The 26641-nt window shown below is 39.4% G+C and overlaps 1 protein-coding gene across 10 annotated transcripts in view; it reads left to right on the top strand.

The window, feature by feature from the left end:
- Window positions 1-13022: 13022 nt before the first annotated feature.
- The window catches only part of REPS1 (RALBP1 associated Eps domain containing 1), a 64750-nt gene continuing 51131 nt past the window's right edge, over window positions 13023-26641 (top strand). For all 10 annotated transcript variants that reach the window (XM_066546891.1, XM_066546890.1, XM_066546893.1 and 7 more), the window contains exon 1: window positions 13023-13264. In XM_066546891.1, the coding sequence (XP_066402988.1) occupies window positions 13112-13264 (153 nt within the window). In that variant the 5' untranslated portion in view covers window positions 13023-13111. The remainder of the gene's footprint in view (window positions 13265-26641) is intronic.

Raw genomic sequence — 26641 nt, 5'->3', positions numbered from 1 at the left:
ATGATTCACTTAAGCTCACTGATGTCTGTTCTGGAGAGAGGAGTTATTTCAGGAATGGCTTCAGTGCATCACAGCCTTCTTGTTACTCACTAGGTGCCTCGAACAATATAATGGTTCTGCTTCCTAAATTTAGCATGTAAACCTTTACTATGGCGGAATAGAAAACAGGAGTATTTAAAATCTTGAAGTAAATCACTAAAATTACTTGTTCCACCCCTAAGTCAAAAGTAAACCTCTGCAAGAAATGACAGAAAGATGCTGTATCAATACAAGCTAAAAAACAGGGCCCATAACATTAGTTATACAGCAAATCATGTGTCTGGGAGCAGCTACTTGAAAACTGTAAGGTTGAACCCAAAGCCTTTCTCAACAGGTACAAAGTCAAAATTAGTCGGGGAGTGATGCTTTTGCGCACAAACGGATGTGAAGTAAAGAGGATGTGCATGAATGTTTTGGGAGAGCAGTGCATCAAACAGTGTTTGGAGACAGTTTACAAAGAGAAAAAAAAAGTATAAATAGCTGATTTTATGTACTGTGTGTTGGATTGTTCTTTGTTATAAGAGCTGAATATTTGAGAGAGAGCTACATGAAGACTAAATACTTTCTCATATTCCTGATGTCAAAAAATCTGGCAAGGAAACAGCAGCACATCTCCTGCTCTCCAGACAGCATGGGAACAGCTGAATCATTCAGACCCTCTGTCTTCTTGTTTGGTATGCATCATGAAAAAAAAATCTCCTCTCTTTCTCCTTTCCCTCTACATATATACATACACATACTGATATTTTGGGGAGTTTTTCAGAAAACCAAAAATACAGGCTTTCCATAAAAGATGTCAAATAATGGCAGCAGGGATGACAGTTACATTATTATGCAATTATTATTCACATTCATATCAAATACAGTTGTAGATGTAATATCTTTATTTATTGGTTTCCTATAAATTTCCTTCCTAAAGCTCAGGCATTTATCATGAGTCATGATAGAAGTGTATCAAACCTTTTCCTGAAGGAAATCTTATTAAAATGGAACTGTGGATTTGCATTTGTCAGAATGCATTTATTTAGCATATGTAATTGTGTCATGGCAAAAATCATCACAGTAGGTTTTTTTTAATTGGTGAAATGTCAAGACCTGCTGACCATGCAATCATGGTTCACAGAAGTTTACAGTTGGCTAAAAAGAGGGAAGAAAACTTTCTTTATTGCTGGATTCATGACAGTTAATGATCACTTAATTCAAGATTCTTGTTCATAAGCATTTTTAAGGATCAATTTTATCTGTAATTTTGCTTATCTGCATTCCAGGTTCTTAGGTGAAAAACAGTGCTTATGGTGCAAATCACACCATTTGAATCTGATAATATTGGCAATTGCACTGAGTTTATATTATATTTTTAGGTCACATACAGAAACACTTTATTGTTTCTTGCATATGGGGAAGTGTATTTTTTTAGGGTAAGATCTGTATATAAACTGCCTTTTAGGAATTCTTTTCTAGCTTTAAGATAGAAAAGCCAGCACTGAAATCCAAGTGAGGTTCAAATTCATGTGTCATCAAATTTTATTAATTTCACTGGCACTGCAGCCACAAGTCATTTGATCCTAAATAATTTGATTTCCTGCTGTGTGAAACTGCAAGAGGGAACGACGATCAGACTCCCAGCAAAGCTTACCATGGAGCACTGGCAGTGGTCTTGCACATTGACCTAGGAAGATTTCTGTGATGATGAAGAAGGTTGATCTGTGTGTTGATTTCAGAGACGAGATAAATATCTACTATGTGCTAAGTACTATGAGAATATCAAATTAATTTGCACTTTTATCTATGCCACATGGTTTGATTACAAATGGGATGATTTTGTCCTGCATCTAACACCTAAGTTTTATGAATTTTTCATCTGCAAAGTGAATTGCAATTCTATATCCCAAGCTTCTGGGATAAGTCTTACCCTTTCTTATTTTCCTTGAGGAAATTATGTCCAAGGATCTCTGACATGTAGCAGAAGCTTAGATTTAAAAATACAATTAAGAAAATATATGACCATCCTTTTGTTTGGTTTATAGTTATCCTATGTGATTGTGTTACATGTACATGAATAATATTTGCCTCTGAAGGTATTGTGATGTCATATTTTGAAGCCAATGTTATTTGTTCTCTGTCACACAAATAACACAGATCCCACTTCCTTTATGTTTACTGAAAGAAGCACAAAAGCTGTCTTGCATACAGGCAAATGTTTTCTCTGTGAACCATTACAGAAACTTCTCAATGCACTTCCTCTGAATCCAAGCTTTCCTTAAGCAAGTTTACACCAACTTCAGTTTCCTGCCTCCGTTTTTCACAATGCGTCATTCAAAAAAGCAAGGGTTTGCCACTTGGAGTGCATCATCACTATGCAGTGTATTAGGAACCAGCATGTTACTCCACTGTAAACAGTTAATCTCCATTTTGACTTTAATGGAATCTTGTAAAACAATATTAGATGACATGAAAGAAGCTTCTGTTGATCTGTGAATTTGGCAGAAATGATGAGGGTGAGGAGGAGGCTGATGATTCCAGAATTTGTGTATCTATTGCTGCTCTAAAATCCAGAATTAACTGTAATTACAGTGCTAACAGGAAACAGAAATTGGAGGGGTAGGTTTTTTTTCCCTCAAACAATCAATTATATCACAGAGCAAGCAAAGTAAGTCAGTGTTAACTAATAATTAATTAAGAGTGTTAAAAAATACAAAAGGCTCTGTATTAACCACGTGTGTATATCAAATAGTCATCAATAAAGACTTGGTATGTTGGTTAACTAGTTACTACAGATCAAAATGTTTCCATCACAGAGGCAAGCAGAAGGCTTGAGAGTAGTATCTCACACCAGAAGAAATGAAGGCGTTGTTTTGTTTACTCACTTTCTGAGGAATACATATCCTTTATTCCATTACTGGGAAATAGAGCTTGTGTATGTTCCCAAGTTAAAACTGACTGCAGGGGCTATTTTTCTCACAGGTCAGATGTGATGAAACAGAACCATTTCACTTCCTTCATAATCTCTATATAAAGAGAAGAGGAAAAGGGGACCAGACCTATTGTTCTTACAGTTTCCTGCATCCTTTTCCACTATGCCTCATTCAAAAAAGCAATGGTTTGCCACTTTGAGCGCATCATCTCAATTTAGTGTATTTGGATAGCTAATAATATATGTGTGTTTTTTCCAGTACATTGACAACCTCAGACAATATTTATTGATAAAAAGGTTGTATGTTCTGAGTTTGTGGGAGGGGGTTCCATGTAAAGTATTGTAGCTCTGCATTAAAAGTGTTCTCTTTCTTTCAAGTTAAAGAGATCAAACTACACAAATAAATAATCTGACCAAAAATCTCAATAAACTGTTTTTGGGTTTCCTTTTCTCAGCTGTTTTTCCTAAGTCTTCAGTCAATTGAGGGGCTAGAGTACTATGATCAAATATAAACAAGAGAAAGGTTTTGAGTTATAGCATCATAGAAGCATTTAGGTTGAAAAAGACCTGTAAGTTCATCAAGTCCATCATTACAAAACACATTTGGTGCACTCTTGGCCACCCTAGTCCCAGTCTTTTTACCAGGGCTGCAACAACTCTTATTGAAATGGACTGGGGAGTGGAACAAGAAATTTCTGTTCTCACTCTGTAGATGAGCTGTAGATGGAGATGTGGGGAAGCAAGCATGAGCCCACTGTGTGCTCCTGGCAAGCCCTACTTTGCTCTCCAGTGCTATTCCTGCTATCTCTACAACATCCTCTACAAATGAACTGCAGGGATTGTGCCTGAGGCTTGCCCTCACTGTCTCTCAGCCATGTGGAAGACACCTATAAAAAGAAGCACTACCCAGACATTTCCCATTAAGAAACCTCCTAGTACATCAGTCCATGGGTCAGGAGAGGACAAGGAGGCTGAGATAGTCTGCAACCTTTTGGTTCCTGTTCAGACTAAGAGATCTAGACTGTTACCTTAGCCAGGTAGCAACAGTGCTTAAGTTCTTGCAAAGAATCAGCATTGCCTTTTATCACAACTGGTTTTTGATCTACTGGGGAGTACAGAAGAGATAAGAATTCAGGACACAGCCCTTCAGTCAGAGAGGTGACTGTACATTCTAATAGCTTCCTGATTTAATTATTTTCTGTAAGAGTATCAAAACTGCACTTAGCCTAAAAGAAAAGGCACATGGGAAGAGTAATGATGCAAAGTGCTGCTTTTCTTCACCTTTTATTTCATATTCCAGCATAAGAGAGATATGTGCTTCATGCACTCAAGAGTATTCTCTCTCCTCTGTCAAAGACACAAATTCTGGAAAATTACTTTGGTGGAAAGCACACACAAGTTGACAGTTCAATGAAAAAATGTGTGGATAGCAAAAGATGCAATAATCTCTCTGTATTTATGCACATACATCCATTCCATCCTGCCAGTCTGTAACACATCCATTTTATGATTAATTTAAAGAACTGTAAAATCTGAACTTTTTTTTTTTCCTAAAGGAACAGGGAAAAATAAAGTACTTGGCAATGATTCCACTTAGAAAGTTGTAGCTCTATGTAGGCTTAGGCCAAATTGTACCAAATATAGCCCTGCTAAAATGACTGGAACAGAACATGATGTTTCAAAAGTAAAGAGATTGCATTTATTTAGAACACTTGAATGCGTGTTAATTAAGTGTATTTCCACTCTGCTCAAATCATGGGTTTAATTCAAATAACTTTTATTGATTTTACATTACAGGACTGTCATTAGCATTTGCTAACTGAGTCAAGTTTCAATGGTAATAGCTTTTCTTCAGGAATTATTTATACACTGACAGGAACACTACATCCTTCTTCTCTGACATCTTGAGAGTCTCAATGTAAACAGAAGTTTCAGTTCTGTGTTTATTTTACGTATCTTACTGTCAAATTCAAAAAATGGGGTCTGTAAATGGTTTCTGTAAATAGAAATGGTAGTACAATGAAAATGCTACTGTATTTTGAAATCAAGTATACTGAAGTAAGTACAAATTATGCTCCTCAATGGGATGGAATTATCCTAGATTTTATAAGAATACACATGAGCTGGGGATGTGTAGGTGAGGTCAACGATCAAAGGAGATGGGGATTTGGCTGTGGGGGTCTGGGTCAGCTGCTGGAAGGGCCAACCTTGTCCCAAGGGAGCTGCCTTCATCCCAGGCTCTGCTGCAGGGCCTGGCCAGAGCTGTAGTCCCCCTGCATTGCTGCCCTGTGTGTCCCTGGCTGGGGGCTGCTGGTGCAGAGCACACAGTCCTGCCCACTGCCCAGGCTGGGGCGGCAGCGTGAGGCTTTTGCCAGCAAAGGTGGCCACTGCCTGTCTTGTGATCACGCATGGATCCCAGCTTCCCTTGCTAATCCCTCACAATAAATGTGGATAAAGAGATGCAGTTGGAAATAGATCTTCAAAATAAGTCAAGATGTTCAGAAGGGAAAAAAGAGAAAAAACATAAGACAAGGGAGAGGAAAAAAATCACATAAAAATTAGAAAGTGTGAAGATATGAGAGTCTGTAAAACATATTAAAGCAAAGCTATATATAGAGAGGAAGACCTTTAATTATCAGACTCCTTCCTAGAACCACCACAGATGGAGCTCACAGCATCTTAATATCCCTCCTATACCTGACTGAAACATCAGAGAAATGTCACAACAGTGTTGTTTTTAAAAAATGAAGCATATTTGAAAGTACATGGGGGTGGTTTTGCTCTAGAGGAATTTAAGAAATAAACTAGATTATAGCTATCTTAAAAAATATAAGACACAGAGGGGATTTTATATTTTATTTATCTTAACATACAAAGAACATCACTGTGGACAAAAAAAAAAAGAGAATGAATTAAAATCCTTGGGGAACTGATATTAATGGAAAGCAGCTAAAAGAACAGGCTGAGTCAAATTCTGACCAACAGGGAGAATTGCTCTGTGAAATAGCAAACCCATGAATCCAGAATAGAGAAGGTACCAAAGCACAAGGAACAGGCAAGCTGGAATACCAACCCTATGACAATCAATATTGTGCAGGATTGTATTGCTGTCTGTGAGGGAAAAATATGCAGAAGGAAAGGTTAAAGGGGGAAATTAAAAATCTTGCATAACTGATTATAACTGAAAACTATTTAGGTAAAAAATAGTAAGATGGAAACTAAACTGTAAGCGAAGTAATGAAACTGTAAGAAAAAGGACAGATGCATTTATATATACAGCTAAAAGCAGGGAATATAAAAAGAAGAGAGGGTTGAGTATGTGTGTAATATGGGAGAGATGTGAAATTCTGCTTTCAGCACTTCTTCTCACCTCATAACCAATTTCTGACAAATTCAGTAATGTGCCAGAAGTTTCCTGAAGTAGCTATTAACAACCCTCCCAGATGGAGATCATTATTCAGTGGAATAATGAGGAATAATCAGGAAGGAATAATGAGGAATAATCCCATCAGGAAAGGATAACATCCTGTTTCATCATCAAGTTACACTGCTCCACAATTAGGGAGCAAGAGGAAAGAGTGAAAGGTAGGAGAACAATGAGAACAGCTCAAGAATCCAGGGTGACACAAGCTGAATAAATAAAGGTAATGGAGGTTAAGACTGTTTTCAGACTAGTTGGGACTTCAGTAATGAAAATTCTAGAGCTTCAAAAAAAAACCAAAACCACTGAAGGACTACAGAGGTATTCCAAATAATTTTTAAAAAGTAATTTGAATATAGCCTTGTATATATATATATATATATATATATATATATATATATATATATATATGCCTTCAAGGCAGTTGCTATCAATATATAAATAATTATATAAATAAAAATGTCTGTTAGTGTCAAAAAGTACAAAGAAAAGTTAATCTCGTCCCTCTTGACTCCAGAAAATTATAGAGAATATATTTATAAAAGAGGATGTAGACATTTTTATGAATAAACTGTAAATAAATATGGCAGCAAGACCAGATGAATTTACAGTTAAATACTGTAAGGATCTAAAAGGAATTTTAATTTCAGTAAGAGACTTATTTGATAGTATCATGCAAGCAAGAGACATTATTTTCTTCTGAAAGAAACAAGGATAGTTTTAAAATCCAAAGAGAGGTGGTATTCAATCAGCTGCTCAGGCAGGTAAATACAAAAATAATCACTCTGCCTTCAAATATATTCTGTAAAGGAATGCCTCTCTGAAAACTACCAAACACATGTAGGTCTGGCGGGGTAAGGGTAGGGGGCTCACCACCTTTTGACATGCAGAGATGAAATCTCCTGTAGAAATCTGCCAAAATCATAAGGAGTAAAAGTTGCTCTTTTCCAGTATCTTTCATTTGACTGCTTTAACTGAAACCCTTTCCTTTAAAGGCTTTCTTTTTACTGCTGTCTCTTTTCAATCACGTGAAGTATTTGGGTGAAAGAGAAAAGAATTCAGTTTTTTAAATATGGGCAACTTTTACAAGGACCCTGATAGACACATACAAATTAAATGTTTAAAGGAGAGACTGGGGAAAACTGGTGCAATAGTGAATGATATGGAAAGGACACTATTCATTCTGTACTAAGGAGGTTTAGATAGTAGATGTCTTCAGCCAGGATCCCATGCATATTCCAGCACTGACACAACACTCTAGGGAGGCTGCTGAGAAAGAAGTTATTACTTTCCCTTCTAGGATGTGCCTGCACACTCACTTTGGTGAGTAACCACATTGCTTTAGATCCAGCGTTCATGTGATGAATGCTCCTTGCAAAGGTGCTCTCCTTGTATAGAAGGAAAAGAACAAAAGCCCTATTGTTGTTACTGTCTGCTACCTGGCTCTCTGTGGAAAGGATTTTTACATTCACCATGGAAAATCTCATAGCCTTAAATGTAGGATGCCCTTTTGATGGAGAAACAATCCCAACAGGACTGCTAGAACTAGTAGGTTCTTTGAAATATCGATGCCATTTCATAGAAAGTGAAAACAGCACATGATGAAACCAATGTTTTTCAAAATTGCAAAAATGTAGGGTTGGAAAGAGGTTGTAAAGTGTAACAGAACATACATGCAGAAATTTACTAAAGTATGGGTACAATGTCTGAAAATGGCTATATTCCTACTAAAATGTTGCTTCTATAAAAAGGAAATACATATGCTTTTAGAAAGGCAGAAAAGGAACTTCTTTTATTTGTAATTGTTAACACTGTCCTCAAAATCTTTTTCTGTGTAGAATAAAGTACCTTTTTTCCAAAGGTATCTTCTTTTTTGAAAAAAATCAGGCAGTAACAACAAAACAGTTCTAAAGTCTGCAGTAAATATTTTTTAAACATCTCCCATTCATTTTGAGACCTAATCTACTTGTCTTTACACTAAAGAATCAGGATAGAACAAGTTCCCAGAACTCCTGATGAGATGCAAGTAAAGGGAGTATATTGACAGAGATTGTAAAACCTGCTCCACAGCATTATGTATGTGGAAGAATTTAGAAAGGCAATGACAAATAACCTCAGGGCCATTTTTCTAAACTTGGAGAACCAGATGCAAAATGGAAACTGGACCTGAATACATACTTTATAAGGCTGAAAGTTATTTGAAGGCATTTTAATTAAAAAAAAATAATCTGAGCATATATCTTACTTCAGTGCAAATCAGGTGGTACGTGAGACCCACTAACTGTAATGACAACATCAAAAGCAGGTAGACTGTAGACATGGCACACCCCTATCACCTGATGAGCACCAGGCCCTGCATCTGTTTATGAGTTGTATTTATTTTTAGAAATTAGTCTCAACATGTGTTACAGCTAGTTTGCAGAAACCAATAGTAAGTTCACAGCTGATAAAAGACACTGAAACCAGTTTTAAGTGGTATTGCCCTTAAACAAAATAAATTTCCTTTTAGTTTTTACTACTAATGAACATACATAGTTCTGGTCACATATCAAATTTTAAAAGTATGTCTTTTCTAAGAATAATGTATTATTGATGTATCATTTACGTCTGACTCTAAGAGTTATGGGCAGCAAACCAACAATGCACTTCAATCCCCTTGGGTCACTGGACTTGGCCTTTCAGTGACAATGATGATTTTCTCTAATTCTGATCTCTTAAAGGATGAATCCTTTGATATCAATATATGTAATCTAACAGCTTCTTCACAGAAAATAAAATACAGTAAAATTAGGGACCACATGGAGAATAGTTAAACTCTTAGCTATTCAGAACTCTGAATTCTAAGAAAGTACATTAAAAAGAGAAGAATAGGTGCAATAAATAAAAATCCAGGACAAAAAGGTTCTTTTCTTGTTCTGTTTAAAACAGAAATCAAGATAGTCAAATCAAGTGTTTCATGTACTGAAGGTTTAATCTACTGTATCAAAAGTGTATCACTAATGATACATTTTGGTGGGTATTTCACCATAAACCTTCTTTGTGTATCTAATATAAGCTCTGGAGAATGCTATGATACAAATCTTTCCAAATCAAAAGACCTTAACATCTAAATTGTTTGGGTCAGTTGCACTGGCAAGTGCCAGTACAGAGAAGTTACTCACTTCTTACTAATATGCATGAATACTATTTTCCTCAGTTCATCCTGTAGCAAAAAGAATATTCTCCAGACAAACAAAATGAATTACCATTGAGAAGCCACTGAAAAGATTTAACTATTTATCTCAATAGATGCTAAGTCTGGCATGAGGAGCACCAGTAAAGTTCTGAACAGAAAATCCCTCCTCGGGCTGGAGATTTTCAGGGCTGATCAGGAGAAGGAAGGACGATCCCATAGTCAAACACAGAAACCTTGTAGTGGGACTCTCTGAGGCAAAAATGCTTTATCCTCATGTAGATCTTTGGAAGTAGAAATTAATTTGCTACATATAATGTAATTTTTATTATTTCTGCTCAGTCTTTGAACTGGCACAAAGCGAGTAAGTTGATTTATGGTACAGGAGTTGGAAATGAGACCCAACAACCTGGTTCCCAAACTATCTACCTAAACAGCTTCAGAGAGATGCTGTACCACAGGGAAAAGCATTAATCTCTCCAGTAAGCAATGACGTGACATTTTCACATGACATAGAATGGATTTAGTGAAATGTACGGTTATTGAACACACTTCAGAACTGTTTGACACTTGGATATGTGGGATTAGTCCCTGCTGGGGAACTTCCTCCTTGTATTAGTGTTTGTGTCTTGTACAAACTGCTGCAGCCAAGTGATCCCCATTAATGTATAAAGAGAGTTCTTGCTGCAAAGATGCAAATAATAAAATAGCAACTCAATTAAATTAATAAAATGTCCAGATTACTCGCTAAAAATAATAAGGTGTCTAGATTACTCTTACAAATAAACCTCAAAATAATTTTGACAGTAAAAGTATTTTGGGGTCCTTACATTAAGTTATAAGTAAAGATATATGCATATATTAATGTTTCAAACTCCAATGCCTGAACTAGCACACTATCACTGTAAGAAGCAAAGGCACTTGGAACCCAAACACTTACTGCTAAGTGATTTTAAAACCTCTTCTACTCGTGCCTCTGTGTAACTAATAGAATCACAATATGCAATTGAGCCATGGAGGGGGATCACAATCATCTTACTTGCAGAGATACTGATGTGACGATAGCTCCAAGTAAGTGACTGATCATGCTACATTGGCCTTAAGTCTATAAAATCATAATAATTAGATATAATATTAAAACCAAAAAAAGTTGTTGCTTTAATATAGGCTATTTTGAGGAATTTTAACTGAGAACATGATCAATGTGTTTGGTTTCAACATTAGTGTCATTGGAGTTGACAAACTCCAAAAGTTTGATAATGGTAGATTTCTGGGAAGAACCTTTTGTCTATTATTTTAACTATAAGCTAACGTATCTGTGATTTTCAGAAACTTTAGTTAGCAGAAAACTTTAGTTAACTGTGTATTTCAAATAGCAAGAAAAATGAATGTCTACTTTAAGTTCAAAGTGTAACTATCTCAAGAGGCAGAAAGGATGAAGTGCTTAAGGGAAATAGAGCAGTCAGCAACAGCAATCTGGAAAGAGAAACATTGGACGAGTTGTGAAGGAAGGTGAAGTGGAAAAAGAAAAGAAACATAAATTAAGAATGACAGAAATATATGAAGTAGTGGATTGCCAGCTCAGCAGGATTTAAACCAGACCGGTCAAAAGGTCAGGCAGGAGACCATGGCATTTGTTACACGCCCTCCAGAAGCCAAAGTAGCTTGGAGGCAATTTTGTTAGTGTACTGCAGGAAAAGCATTGATCTACCAGGGGCACTTAATTTCATCTTTCTAGTATCTGAAGGGAGCCTACAAGAAAGATGGAGAGTGACTATTTACAAGGGCATATAGTGACAGGACAAGGGGGAATGGCTTCAAGCTGAAAGAGAGTAGGTTTAGATGAGATATAAGGAAGAAATTCTTGACTGTGGGGGCGGTGAGGCACTGAAAAAGATCACTCAAAAAAGCTGCGGATGCCCCATCCATGGAAATGGTCACGGCCATGTTGGATAGGGCTTTGAGCAACCTGGTTTAGTGGAGAATGTCTCTGTTCATAGCAGGAAGGGTAGAACTACATGATCTTTAAAGTTCCTTCCAACCCAAACCATTCTATGATTCTACCCATGGAAATACACAGTAGCTCAGAAAACCAAGAGAGACACACAGAGCAAGAGCTCTTGATGTGGAGATAGGTGAGCCCTTGCCTATTCTTCCTTGCAAGGCTGATGTATGGGGTTATTATCCAGGCCACTTATTGTGTGCTATGTGGTGTTGACGAATACTGTAGTAATGGTTGAAAGAGGAAGCATAGAGGAGGTCAGCCACTAATAGCTAGGCCTATATGGCATAATAGGCTGCCAGTTACCAGCAGAACCTGCACTGGGGATGATGCCAAGTGCCCCAAGCCCCACAGAAGCGATTATTCTGTGCTCAGCACTGGTGATGATGCTATACTTTGAGTCCTGTGTCCAGGTTCTAGGTCCTTCAATTCAGGACAGACACTGAGGTGCTGGAGCAAGTCCAGAGATGGGCATGAGGAGCAGCTGAGGGAGCTGGGGGTATTCAGCCTGGAGAAGGCTCTGGGGAGACCTTATCACTCTCTTCAACTCCCTGAAGGAAGGGTGTAGGCAGGTGTGGGTCATCTCTTCTCCCAGGCAACCAGCCATAGGACAAGAGAACATTGTTTCAAGCTGCACCAGCGAATGTTCAGGACAGACATTAGGAGGAATTTCTTTACAGGAGTGATTAGACATTGGAATGGGCTGCCCGTGGAGGTGGTGGCATCACTGTCCCTGGAGGTATGTAAGGAAAGCCTGGACATGGCACTGAGTGCCATGGACTAGTTGACATGGTGGTTTTCAGTCATAGGTTGCACTCGATGATCTCGTCTTTTCCAACCGAATTGTTTCTGTCGTTCTGTGAACGCAGGCTCGGGAAGCCGCTCGCACTGCCTCAGCCTCTCACACGACTGACTAAGCCGGGACAGCCGGGACGGTCGCGCAGCTGATCATCCCCAGATACATTGGACAGCTTCCCCGGGGGCCTGTGCAGTCCCGGCCGAGCCAGAGCGGGACACGGCCCCGCACCGGGCTCCGAGCGCCCCGCCGAGCTCAGGCCCGGGGGCCTCCCCCGCGCCGCCACACCCACAGGGGGCGCTGCGGCGCACGGCCGGGCCGCGGAGTGGGCCCGGGGCCCACGGACTACTACTGCTACTGCTACTGCTACTGCTGCCGCTGCCCCCCCGCCCCCAGGGCGCCGCAGATGGCGCCGGCACCGCGGGGCAGGGCGGGGGCAGAGGGCAGCGCCGCTGGGCCTCCTCCCCGCTAGCCCCGCCCCTGGGCCCGGCGCTTCCGCCGCCGCCGCCGGCGCGGAGGGGGTGGGTTGCCCGCGGCGCTGGGCGCTCCCCACGCCTCCCTTTCCGGGCGGCGGCGCGCGCAGGCGCGGGGGAGGCGCGCAGGCGCGCGGCCGCGTGGGTGGGCGGGCGGGCGGCGGGGGGAAGGTGCGAGCAGCCGCCCGCGCGCGGCCGCCGGCGGCGCGTGTGTCCCGTCTGTGCCCCCCCCACAGCCACCGCCGCCTGCCCCCGGCCCCGCCGCCGGATGCGGATGGTCCGCGGCGCTAAAAGATGGAGGGGATGACGCTGAGCGAGGCGGAGCAGCGCTACTACTGCGACCTCTTCTCCTACTGCGACACCGAGAGTACCAAGAAGGTGGCGTCCAACGGGCGCGTCCTGGAGCTCTTCCGCGCCGCGCAGCTGCCCAACGACGTGGTCATGCAGGTACGGCCGCCGCCGCCGCGCCCCCGGGGGTCGGCGGGCCTGGGCACCGCCCCGTCGAGCCGAGATGGCCCCGGCCCGGCCCTGCCCTTCCCCTCCGCCCGGCCCGCGCCCCCTGCCCGCCCCGCAGCCCTTGGGCGGGGGGCGTCCCGCCCGCGGGGACTCCGGGATCACAGAATCTTTGGGGTTGGGAGGGACCTGTGGAGATCATCTCGTCCAACCCCCTGCCGAGGCAGGGTCATCTAGAGCAGGTGGCACAGGAACGCGTCCAGGTGGGGTTTGGGTGTCTCCAGAGAGACTCCGCGACCTCCCTGGGCAGCCTGTTCAGTGTTCGGTGTAAGGAGGCTCTGCCTCGTGTAGAGATGAAACTTACTGTGATTTAGTTTGTGGCCATTGCTCCTCATCCTGTCGCTGGGCACCACTGGAAAGAGCCTGGCACCATCCTCTTTGAGGTATTTATGTGCATTAATGAGATCCTTTCTCAGTCTTCTCTAGACTAAACAGGCCCAGCTCCGTCGGTCTGTCCTGATAAGAGAGCTCTACAGCCTGATCACCTCTGTGTCCCTCCACTGGACTCTCTTAGCTCCTTGTCATTCTTGTACCGAGGAGCCCAGGACTGGACACAGTAGGATGGAGCTGTTGTGTGACCGGCCACCTGAGCCCCTCCAGCTGCGAGAGAAGGGCACGGAGCACAGCGAGTTGTGCAGCCTGTGCCAGCCCCCTCTCCCCTTATGCACCTCTGCCTGCAGGGCTGGGAAAGGGCTGGTGATGTCTCTGCTGACAGCGTCCAGCAACTGGTAGGAAAATATTCCATACCGACAGAGGCCATCCACAGTGTGAGAACTGTAGAGTGTAAAACTGAGGTTGAGTGAGATTGTCCCCATGATCTGCTGATGAACAGCATAGAGGGAAATCTGGTTTTGTGTTGGGAGCTACTGATACTGGTCCACTTTACCTAAACCACGCAGTCTTTTTTGGACATCACTTGCTGGCAAGTATTAACTTACCTGTAGTCAGCCAAATGTTTCTAATAACAAAAAATGTGGTGTTAAGGCTGATGCGAGCCCATACTTGCAGTATGTATGTGCACAGTTTTAGCACTTCCTTGGCCAGGCTATGTCCAAGACATGTAGCAGTGTTGCGGAACCACCTGCGTAGAAAAGGGCGAGTCTGCTTTGGTGTGCATATGTGATTATTTGAGGAACGTATTCCCAGTGAACCATTCTTATGAGCAGCTATTTGTAATAATTTGCTGCTCTTGCAGTTCCCTCTGTCATTGTTAGTGCTTTAAAGTTTACATAGTCTTTTAAGCTGCTGTGGGTAAAGCGGTATTTAGAAAGCCATGCCGCCTTTTATGCGGTTTCATCCTCAGCCTAGTGAGATAAGCAGCCCTTTTAACAAAGTATTAAACTCACTGTTGCTAGAAACACAAATTGCAGGATACTGAAATTCAGTGCCAGGAGAACACTTACTGACTAGAGTTACTTGTTGGTGTGTTTTGGGCCTCCCAGCTTGGTTAGTTGAAATGAGTTTAAGACACAGTGAAGTGGAAGAGGATTGAATAAGAAATGGTTCTTCCTGGTAAAACCAGTAATCTCTTATTTGCTGACTTGCTAGACTGGACTTAATGGTAGGAGAGTCTGCATGCTCTATTATGAGTAAGGTTTCTCAAGGGCCACCCATGGCTGCTTTTTGTGTGTGGCCAGCCAGTTTCAGAAAAATCATCCCAGGGAAAGTGAATGTTTACATCTTTGCTGTATTTAGAAATTTCTTTTACATAAAACTTGTCTGAATCAGTCTATAGTATGCTAGTACTAGAGACTTTATTTTATGCAGGAATTTACTGCAAGAACTTGAAAAGACCTGGAATTCTGAAAACAAGTGTCCCCAGATTATATCCTTATCTTTTGCAGAGGAGGTCAGATATTTTCCTGCAAAGACTGCATCTGAAGAAGAGAGACTACTCGGGTGTCATTCCATGGGTCCTAAATAAATTAACTCAAGAAGCAGACCTGGCTTATCACTCTAGTGATCTCAAGGAGAACCTTGCAGTTAAAATGGCAAACACGGTATTAGATTGCCTGAGGAATGAGACTGTAAATAGTACGAAGAAAGTTGAAATGCCCTTAGCAGTTTGACCCATTATGAATATCTTGTGCAGTCACACTTGGTCATCTCTAAAGTACCTCATAGTTTGAAAGTAATTCAGTTGTCTAGTTATTTTGCATTCTTCTTAAGGTATGGCTCTACACCAGATTAACACAGGGATGAATATATTGTATTGGGGTTCTTCAAAGGGAAGCTGCATTTGATGCTTTGAAAGCTGAGACTATGTAACTTAAACCTCAAGATGAAATAGCTTAAGAAATAAACCCTATGAAGGACGTGGAATTTTCTTTTGACCATATGGGTGCTGTGTTTTTACCTGTTCATTTGAAGCACCTGATGCTTGTGGGGAAATGAACTCGATTCAGTTACCCAATCCTTACATAATCCTGGAATGCGAGTGTAGTACTGGTCACATGAATGCTAAGTACTTTTGTAGGTGTACTTTTGTAAGTGTATGCAGCGTAAAATGGTCGCTCTTCAAGCTCAAGGGGACCAAGTAGTCCTGAGGAACTACTTTGTAGTTTTTCCTTTTCAACACTACAGGTTTGTAGGTACCTTTGAATAGTTCAGAACTGATTCCATTGCAAATGAAAATGTCTGACAGTTGCATTTTTAGACTCGTAACTTGTTTTACTTGCAAATGTGTTGTCTAAAGGCTGGATATATGTGTAGGCTTTTTTGCAGACTTGTGTCCTTGTGAGACATCTGTCTCACAGGATCAAATGTGTGTCTCATTGTTCCTAATCAATTTCATTTCTCCCTCTGAGAGACACTGTCAGCTGCCTGTTTAGTGGGGATAAATGAACATATAGAAGACTGAAACAGTTACGGGTGTTGTATGCTGAGCTACAGCGTCCTGGAAAAGAAAAGCTAGATGTGTATTTTGTACACATCTACAAAAGGACAGCTTTATTATCAGAATAAAATACCACACCAAAGATGCATGTGTCAGAACACCAGTCTCTATTAACCCACATTTCTTCTTTTGTATGCACATCCCTGAAATGAGCATTAAGGTAGAAGGCTTGCATAAAAGAGTGAATAATAGTACATGTGTTGGGGTAAGAAGTCCAGCTACTTCACAACAGTTATGAGTCTTCAGATCACTCTCAGGGTGTGGTGTCACATTGCAGCTGACAAAAATCTAATGGTGAGTTGTCACTGAAGAAGGTGCTCCTGTCTTCCCTCAGCTTTGTGTTCCTTCTTGCAAAGACACTCGTGCCTGTCCAGTGCTGTTGTGGGCAGAAAATTGATCACAGCTTTTTGTTGGTTATAACTCTGTATCAGGTGGCAAGTGGGGTTGAATGAATGTCAGTGCTAGCACAAGAAAGGAGGCAGGAAAACTCTTTGACAGAGGGGAAGTAGAGAACTTTCTTTGTTCTAGAGCAGTTGGATATTTTAGTTGTGACCTGGCATGGGGTTTTTTAGCTTAAAGCACTGGAAGATGGAGCTGTCTCTGGCTTTCCTTTGAACAGACAGTGGGCTGGTCCAGGGAGCTTGTTCAGCCAAAAGTTAGAAGGTTGTGTCAAATGTCGTTTTCACTTGCCTCATCTTGTGTCCCAGTTGCATGTGCGTTGGTGTTTGTGTGTGCAAGCAGCATGACACAACACGAGTGATCCTGAGGGGCTGCCATCCACCATATTTATGCACTTCAAGAGCTTCCCTTTGCTGGAATTCCAGCCTGGTCCTGTGCACTGGATGTTAGCTGGGATTAGTTATGTGCCTTGATACAAAAGAAACGTAGTTGCCTGTTCTGGAGTGGCTGCACGGAGGAGCGTGCTCAGGGAAATTGGCTTCAAAGGCATGTTTCACATCTGACCTAAAACACTCATGTATTTATGCTAATAAAGTCAGTTTTTGGTGTCTCTGCAGTGGTGGGGAAATTGCTTGTAAAAGCTACAGTTAGCCGAAAAATATATTGTGAAACTCATTACTGGTGCATGGAATGAATATAGTAGCTGTTCCATTTGATTTGTAGAATTCTTACTTAGGTGAGTTAATCACAGAATGTTTTCTGAATTTGTATTCTTGATTATGAATCACAGAAACTTCACCAGACAAGAAGCAAGTCAGTGGTGCATATGATACTCATCTGAAATTAATGAGTCAGAGCATCTTGCTTTAAAATACAAAATTACTATATAACTACAAATGTGTGAGTATTGGCATATATCTTCTCTAAAATGAATGAACTGTCATCTTCAGTGCTGGCATTGTACAGCAATGTTACCTAACTTCTAATTTAGCGTTAGAAAGTCTTTGACAGATGAATCACACGGTTATGCCCACTTACTTCAATTACAGTAAGCTTCCATTAGCCCAGTAAAAACCTAGTGTAAAGCTATTTTGGCTCTTGTTAGCCACTTTCAAGCTTTTTGTTCATTTTTTAAGGAGTCTTTATGGACAGATTAGTTTTGCTTCTTCTTGTTTCATTGATAGGAAAAATTACACTCTGGTTGTCTGCCTTAACTCTCTGAGTTTGCTGCCCTCACATCAGAAGTTGTAAGAAAGTGAGTGCCCATGATGCAGCTGCTTCATTGAGAAGTCCATACTCTGAGATGCAGGCATGTGCTGCCTTCTGTTGTTCTTGGGGTGGCAGTTTTTGCAGACAGAGGGAACAGAAGATGCAGTGGTGGTTTTCTCAAATACCAGAGCTCATTTGCTGACAGGCAGCACAATTATAAATGGAATTACAGTCCATAGGCAGAACATGACAAAATGAAATTGCAGGTTTTTGATTTAAAATGTTGGCTTCTTTGTTGGAGAATGGCTGTAGAGAGAAAGAGGTCTAAGAAAATAACAGCTTGTTCGCAATTATTGAGTTGTTGCAGTTACTGTTTCAGTGAATTTTCCTTCAGAAAGACTACCTGTGTGTCAAATCAGTAGAGTCTACTAAGTGCCAACTTGGAATGGAAGCTGAGCCAGGGCATGCTTAGGATTGCCTGTTTGGTAGAGACATGCAGAAGACTCAAAATCATTCTGGTTAATTTGCTGAATTTATTATTCTTTCAGAACTGATGGGGTAAGAAATCAGAATTCCTTATACATGGCAAATTTCATGCCTTCCTTTCAGTCATAGGAATTTGGAGTATATTTAAAACAATAGCACTTCTAGATCTTTAAAAAAAATGTATGCTATGTGAAAAGCTTTCTTCCCTTATACTGATCTATAACTAGTCTGTAACAAGCTAAAATGAAAAAAAATCACTATTTAATCCAACTCATACTTTTTGTTTGAGGGTTTTTTGTTATTTTAAATCTTATATTAAAATGTCATTTAGAAAAGATATAAAATTAGTTTAGACTTCGTCTGAGGCAATATTCACAACAGGTCATTATCAAGGTATTATTCCAGTGTAGATACTGCTAACTATAGCAATTTTGTTACTAATCTGTAGTATGTTTTTAGCTTGAGCACCATAAAATGGATGAATCAGTAGACTTACAACCATAATGTTACCTAATTTACATATAATTTTACATGTTTATATATTTTCATATAAAATATGTTTGCATGCATATATTATGCTGTATCCCAGTCCTCATGTAGTAAACAAGAGTTGTTAAAAACCTGTTGTAAGTGCCTGGATCTGCAGTTAAAAATATCTGATTTGTGAATCACCTATTTTTTCCCTTCAAATGTCACTGTAATAGAGTATTCTCTTCTCAGCTGAGCAGTAGGTTAGCTTTGATTCCCTGTACTGATGAGATACATAAGAGTCTACTTTCTGTTAGTGCCAGGAATGGCTTTTAATTTGCTGTTTATCCTGTGAATTATGCTTTGAGTTTCTGCAGAATTATTGTAGAAATGTTTATTTAAGCATTACTGATGTTACTTTCACAGAGACTGCAATGGGCTGAAAATTATTTTTACAGTTAATTAGTTGGAGGGGTCTCATATCTCTGCAGCATTTAGGAAGAGAACAGTCATTGTTTTTTGAAACAAAAGGTAGGAAGTTATGGCAAGACTTTAGGACTTTAGATTAAGTCTGTTAGACTTACATTTGTTTTTAGTGGAATTCTCGATGTAATTGGTTTTGAGCCTTTGAAATTGATATTCCTACTGTACAGTCACTTAGTAGTAAATAATTTGTTCATAGTTCTGTATGCCAACACAGCGCTCAGATAATTTCAAGTATCACAGCTCAGCTTAGTTTGAAAACAGTTTATTCTTTTCTTTTAAAACATGGTGTCAGATGACAGCAGAGGTGATAAATATCCTTTTTGACATTACTGGATAGAATTCTAGAATCGGAAATATCAGGCCCTTTGGCAAATGTAGCTGTCTTAGAATCAAGTTGACTCTACAAAATTATGGATTGTAAATTTGATCTTTTACCAGTAAAAGCGATTCTTTTGTGTTAGAAGTTTAAGTACTTGACTGACTGTGAAGAATGGCAAACATGCCTTCATCTTAGTCTAATCTTCAGTAAATGTTACTGCAGATACTGTGAAATTACAGGACTTTGCTGGCAGTCTCTGTGACTTTTCAATTGTATTTACTAGCCCTCAAAATATTAGTCCTTGCAGACAAGTTTCCTACCTATTTGGTCATAAATATTTGCTGTTTTAGGTTAGTCCTTCTTCTAGAATTCCTAGATGTCAGAATGGAATTCTGCTGTTCTTTTAAATTCATTTGAAGTCAGAAGTGAGTGTGGGAAAAATACGTTGACTATCAGATTTCTCACTGCAGTTCCAATAATGATTAATGTAAGAGTATATTTCCCTCTCATTCTCCTTCCTTTAGCATTTCTGTTGACCATAAGGATATTCTTAAGCCAGCAATGTCATTCTTTCTAAATAAATGTGCCAGGTTGGTGATCATGTTCATGACTTGCTTGTTTTTCCACCTGGGGTTAGTGTCTGAAGAGTTAAATTATCCCTACACTTGTTATACAAAAAATACAGCATAACTTAGGCATGTCTGACTATGTATAGGAACTGTTTTTTGAGAGCTTAAAAGACTTGAAAAAGATGACAGTCTGACCTGAATTTCTGGAATGATTGACTTCTGATGTCTAAAATGTGTCTGAAGTATGGTAACAGAGCAGTGAGTATGCTGTTTTGAACGTATCTTTCAACTTCAGTAATCCCAGAAAAGGATGACCAGGACTGAGCTGTGTACAATTTAGCATTAGGTGCTGCCATACTCCTGTTGCAGACTAGTAGTTGGGAATTTTGTAGAAAAGTCTGTTGTTATTGTTACAATAGCGTGAATGACTTGGTTTTTCTGATTGGAAGCATCTTAAAAGAAATTAAGACCTAATGTTAACAGTGGAGTCTCAAGTGCAGCTCTGTAATTGTGCAGTTTTTAGAACTTTACCAAGGTTTGTTTAAACTTTGATAGACATATTGTTAAGGCTTCTTGGCCTCAGTGGGAGAAATAGAGCAGTGCAAAGGTAAGTAACTAATTAACAGTGTTCAGATTGATACTCAGAGAAAAAAAAGACTGGGATGGCAAAGGAGTGTAAAGTAATTGACACAGTAGCTTCAGATAAACTTAACATGGAAGTGCTCAGGAATAACAGGAACAGACCAGGACAGTCCTATTTGTCCCGGCCACAGCATGACCACTAAATCTGGGACCAGCAAATGCCTTAATCTTCATTTTACATTAGCAAAAGAACCAGAAGCTTGTGCTCATTTGGGGTTTTCCTGTGTTAGTATTGTTCTGGCATAATAATGGAAGGTGATGTGTGGGGAAAATGTTAAAACTGAAAAAGCAAGAAAATAATTATTAGCAAAAAATATCAATCACTGGAATACTTCAATTATAGAGAAGGTCTGAAAAGAATGAAAATGTCTGTATAAATGCTCCTCTCTTCAGCTTTTAGTATTATGGGAAAAATATTCAACTTAATGCTGCATGATAGGAGTATCCACAATTAGAATATATGTGAAGTATCTCTCCAGTGCCTGCTGAAGCTAGATGATTCTTGATAATTAAATACAATTAATTCCATTCATTTTTTTATGCTAAGGAAGATAAATTGTGTTTTGAAGATCGGTAGAGCTTCAAACAAGAGTTTGCTTGCTTAAAGTTAGGCAAATGTTAGGGCAAATACTTTTGTGCTTAAAGTTAGGGAAAATACTTATGAAGACTAACTTGGTTAGTCTTCATAAGTATTCAGCTGGACTTTCAATTATTGCGAGAATAAGACCAAGTGCCTCAAAAGATTACAGACGAAGAATGTAATTCTGCGTGTGCCAGCTGGGGCTTGTTTGCCATTTCTACTTCAGGCTTTGCTTGTCAAAAACATAAGCTGCAAACCTAAAAACCAAGTTCCAGCTATCTGATGTTGACCAGTGAGAGATACATGCTAGAAGATTCATTGCAGTTTGTTCATAAAAACTTGTACTTTTTCTATTGTAAATAAAGCCTGTGAGTAAATAACTTCTGAAGCTCTGCTGAGGTGTTTGTTGGTTGTACAGTAGACAGATTCAGTTTAATAAAAGAGAAAATAACTAACACAATAACTTTTTGTTGGCTTACTGAGTGGAGTAATCACATTGTGTGACCAGACAGATAAGCAGCAGTTATTGCTCAGGAATGGGGAACTGCAGCTGAGAGCAGAGGAGGGAGGAGCTATTTAGGTTAAGCAGTAATGTAGAATTACATAGTAAGAGAACACAGGTATGTGGAATATCTCACTTTAAAAGAGCCTCTCTTTATGCATCAAAAATGAGAAATGCTTCTTGTAGTTCCCCAGGCTGTCTTTTGCTGGTTTAGATTTTTTTTAAATTTCCGGTTCTTCTGGCTACTTTATTACCATTTCTGTTTCTAAAGTGTCTTTCTCATGAGCACCTACTGTGCCAAAGAAAAAGCAGTAGAGAAAGTCTTAATACAAGCAAAGAGCAACTCTGCCTTGAAGTCTTCCATGTGTGACTTTTTACTTAGGAGGATTTCTAAGTGAGTGTTCATCTGGCTATCTGTATTTTCCTTTGTTGGTGCTACTGAACATATCAGAAGGGTGTAGAATTCTTTATTCTGCCCTGTTTATGAGGGTGTATGACAACATTTTCTTTGAGTTGTAGTCAAGTAGGACAGTCAATTACTCTAGATATTTGGAAAAATGGATCCTCTATGTCAGGATCTTATAGTTGCAGGTAGGGTGCATCTACCTTATCTTTGTGGATTGATAGGTGGTGGTTGCCATTTACTACCAAATCAGAAGGGAATTACTGACCTCTGGAGAGCCATAGAGCTCTGCATGAGAGACTCTGCAGGTCAGATTCATGTGTAGAGCTTGTAACAGCTTTTGCAGAAGCTGTTAGTAAGACCACAAATTTTGATTGCAAATGGAAAAATCAAAAAGCTACTACTGCATTAGGAAGTGTCTTTAATAAATGAGGTTAATGCGCTGGGAATCTACATGTTACCAGGAACAACAAGAGGTGTTGCAGACAGCTTTTGAAATGGGTCAAGTTCAGCAATTACCTAAATCTAACTGTTTCAAAAAGCACCACCAATAATAAAAGTTCTGTGAGGTTTTTGTGTGTGTGTGTGTGTGGTGTTCAGCGTATTCACTTGTTAAGAATTTATCTGTCATAAATCAGAGTTTTAAATTTCTGGTGATTTTCACTACTTTTCTATTAGCAAAGTGAAAGCATGACTCCAGATCTGACAACCTGTACTCAGGGAGTGGGCATACTTGTAAAACAGATCCCAAAGTACAGGGGCAGAATAATTCCTCTGAGCCTTAAAGTACTGGGTCATTTTTTGAACAGCTAATTATTTCTGATGTGATTAATTCTGAAATTTCATTTAACTGAAACAGATGTATGTTTGACCCTGGAATGACCTGTAGAATGGGAAATCTTAGCTCTAAGTATCTATAGAGAATTAATTGTCCAAGCAGATGAGTAGCTTTTTCTTCCTGATGGCATTTTAGCAGTCTGCTTCTACTGTGGATCTGTGCAGTGTGAAAATCAAGGGCAGAGAAGTATTAGGAGGAGCTCAGACAGTAAGAGACTCTAAATAGTTCACTGCCAGGGAGCGTGTGTTGTCTTAGTCCTCCAGCACTATTGGTTTTATTTCTTTCAAAGCCTGTGTGCTGAAGCCAGGTTTGTGAAATTGACTGAGATGTATCTTCATGGAACAATCAGTAAAACCTTATTATTTGTTATGCAACCGAGAACAGCAATGCCCTAAATATACTCTGTGCCTTGGAATTCTTAGTAGCAACTGATTAACTATATTTACTACAATGCCTAAGTACCTAACAAGATAAATGTACATATTAGAGGTAATTTTACACTGGCTGTTCAGCAGCACATGAACATTTTCTGCTTCACACTGACTGAATATTAAATATAGCAGTATTCATTATCCTTCATAGATGCATTTTGCAATTGATCTTTGGATAGACGTAAGACTGTTGAAATATTTGCGATGTGTTGAAACATAGAATTCAGAGTAATACTTGGACTGTTTCTTTTAGTGGCATTCTTTTTTTATCTGTCTACAATTGTTTTTTTATTTGTATCTCACCTTGTGCCAAGCTTTGTGGAGCCCTGTGAAGAACTGGGTCAGAGACTTGACTTGGTTAAATATAGCTCATCAAAAGAAGGATCTTTGTCAGTTCTCTGTCTTGTTCCTGTTGCACAGTGCAACAGCTGTTGCATCTGTGAAGCTACCTGTCAAGGGATATCTTTGAAGAGAAGTTAAAAATTCTAACTAATATTAGCAGACTAATCAGTATTGCTTTGTCCAGTTGGCAGTAGGTGAGAGACTGTAGTTGGAAAACTTGCCAGTCTGTGGTCAGCGATTAGTGAGGTAGATTGAGATAAATGAAGTGACAGGAATCGATCTAACAGCAGTTGCAGAATAATGTAATTAGAAGATAACAGACTGGAAGGACAGAAACGTATTCAAGCTAGGAAAAAATGAGTGAAGAAGATTTTCATAGTTCTTCAGTGTGTAGGGATGGTCAGGGGTTTTTTCCACTACAGTAGCAATGATGAAGAAACTTTTTCAACTTACATCACACGTCTCTGAATTACATTTTAGAGATGTGCCTAATTTTTGTTGTAGCTGAGGTGAGTGGAGTACATGACTTCAGGACAGCATCATTGTAGGACAGTGTGTTCTAGAAACCAATTTGAGGTTCTATTCCAATAAAGTTTTAAGTTGGAAAACATTCTGTCTTATGTTTTCAGTTTGAAAACTCATCAATGAATTACTGCGTATGGGATACAGGAATAACATTGATGTGATACATTTTTAAATTTTAAACTGTGAATTAAAATCAGTCCACAATCAGTTACATTTTTATTAACTAACAAAACTGAAGCAAGATATATTTAATTTTTTATCTTTTTTGTATCTTAAGTAAACAACTTTTTCTAAAATGTAATGCTTGTTTTTCATTTAAAGGTTGTTAATATGCACAGTAAAACTCAAAGCCTTTTTCTAAATATTGAAGCATGAGTATATTTGTATGGTTTGATTTAACTCAAGTTTGTATCAAATATATATTGTATAGTAATGTGAGAACTTGTTTTGTATTTCTGGTGCATGGTTTACATGGAATTGTTCATGGTCTTTGTTAAATTTAAACATAAGAGAAAACTTTGTTACTGTAAAGGTGATCACTCAAAGAGGTTGTCTAGAGAGGTTGTTGAGTTTCCCTACTTGGATATATATACTCAAAATCTCAGCTGGACACAGTCCAAAGCAACCTGCTGAGCCTGCTTTGAGCAGGGGGAGTGGAGCAGATGATCTCCAGAGGACCTTTGCAAGTTCAACTATTGTGTGATTCTGTGTAGGGTTTCTTTGTGTTTAACAATTTTCATGTTTATAATCTTCTTTTTTAATCAACAATGCTTCTTTTTTAATCAACAATGTCCTAGTTTGGTTGAGATGATACAAAAGGTCCTCCTCTAAGTTTGTTCACTCCCCCTCCCATGAGAACACAGCATATCTGTTTTAGCTTCCAGCCTGCTAAAGTTGTCTTCAGCTCTTGCCTCTTGCCACCCTCTGGTATGGAACAGTAGGTACTTAAGTAACTTTCTCCAAGCAGATGAAATATTTTTATCTTTACTGTGTAGGTGGCATGTATGTTGCTTCATTTATTGTTTTAGCATTGAAGTCATCCCTGTTTAAATACTGTTTTACTTCTGCATGAATAATATTTACAGATAATGGGCTTCATTTGCCTTGTAGAAGAACCTGGGGGCAGGGAGACTGTGATATTCTGGAAGACACTCCCAGAGAGATTTCATGAGTTCTGGGAAGTGTGTTTCACTGCATTTGATAGAGAAATTATTTGTTCCACTTCACCTGGCATTTGTAAAAGTTCACAAACCTCTTTAAGTTCAGGGGCCTGTTATTTGAAATCTGTAAGGGTTCTAGAAGGTATCTGCTTGAAACAGTGCCCTTTAACAGCATACTGCTTCCCAGCCATGTCTGGTTTCTGCCAACTCCTGGTATTTCTGATGCTGTTGTTACATATTTGTGGTATGATGACTGAGCTTGCAATTTAGTAATTCACAGCTACTGCACAGAGGTGTGGTTTTATGAGTTTTTTGTTTGTTTGGGTTTTTTTGGTTGTTTATTTTTTGTTTGGGTTTTTTTTGGTGTTTTTTATTGAGGGTGTTCAACAGTTCTGGAGCTTTACTGAGTTGTTTGCCTTACTCTAGTAAATTGCAGTAGTGTGACCTCAGGTTCTTTATATCTAGGAAGATTAAAACAGTTGTGAAGCATTTTGTCTTGAAGATGGCTCTGCATTCCTTGAAGAGTTTAGGGAAATTCTTTATCCTCTCTCTTCTTAAGCAGATGAAAGCCCTAAATCTCAGAGAAACAGTTATTTAATAATTTTTATTATTATTCCCCCATTCAGTATAACTTATTACCTGTTTCTTGTTTAAATCCTGCTTCAGGGAATTTCCAGGTATGCTGTTTTGAGTATGTTTGGGCATGATGTCACTCAGCAGAGGAGTTTCCACTAGATGCTTGCATCTAATGATTTTTCTCAACCTTTAGTCATGTTTCTAATTAGGTTATATTCTGTATTTGAAACAGAGGACTCCTTTAGCTAGCTGTGAATGGATTTGACACCTCTTGTTCAGCAGCAGCAGAGCATTCTTTTTTGAGGGGGGTGGGTGGGGAGGACTGGGTGGTTTTTGTTTTGGTTTTTTTTTTTTGTATCCTTAGTTTTTTGCTTTTCTTGATACTTACATCTGGTGTATTTATATATATTTACTTTGAATCCATGCTTGCCTTTCCTTTCCTTTCTCAAACTTAACCTGTCACAGTAGCTTAGTCATTAA

The sequence above is a fragment of the Molothrus aeneus genome, chromosome 3 (genome assembly GCF_037042795.1).
Source record: "Molothrus aeneus isolate 106 chromosome 3, BPBGC_Maene_1.0, whole genome shotgun sequence".
Taxonomy (NCBI): domain Eukaryota; kingdom Metazoa; phylum Chordata; class Aves; order Passeriformes; family Icteridae; genus Molothrus; species Molothrus aeneus.
This window is presented reverse-complemented; position numbering and strand designations above follow the sequence as displayed.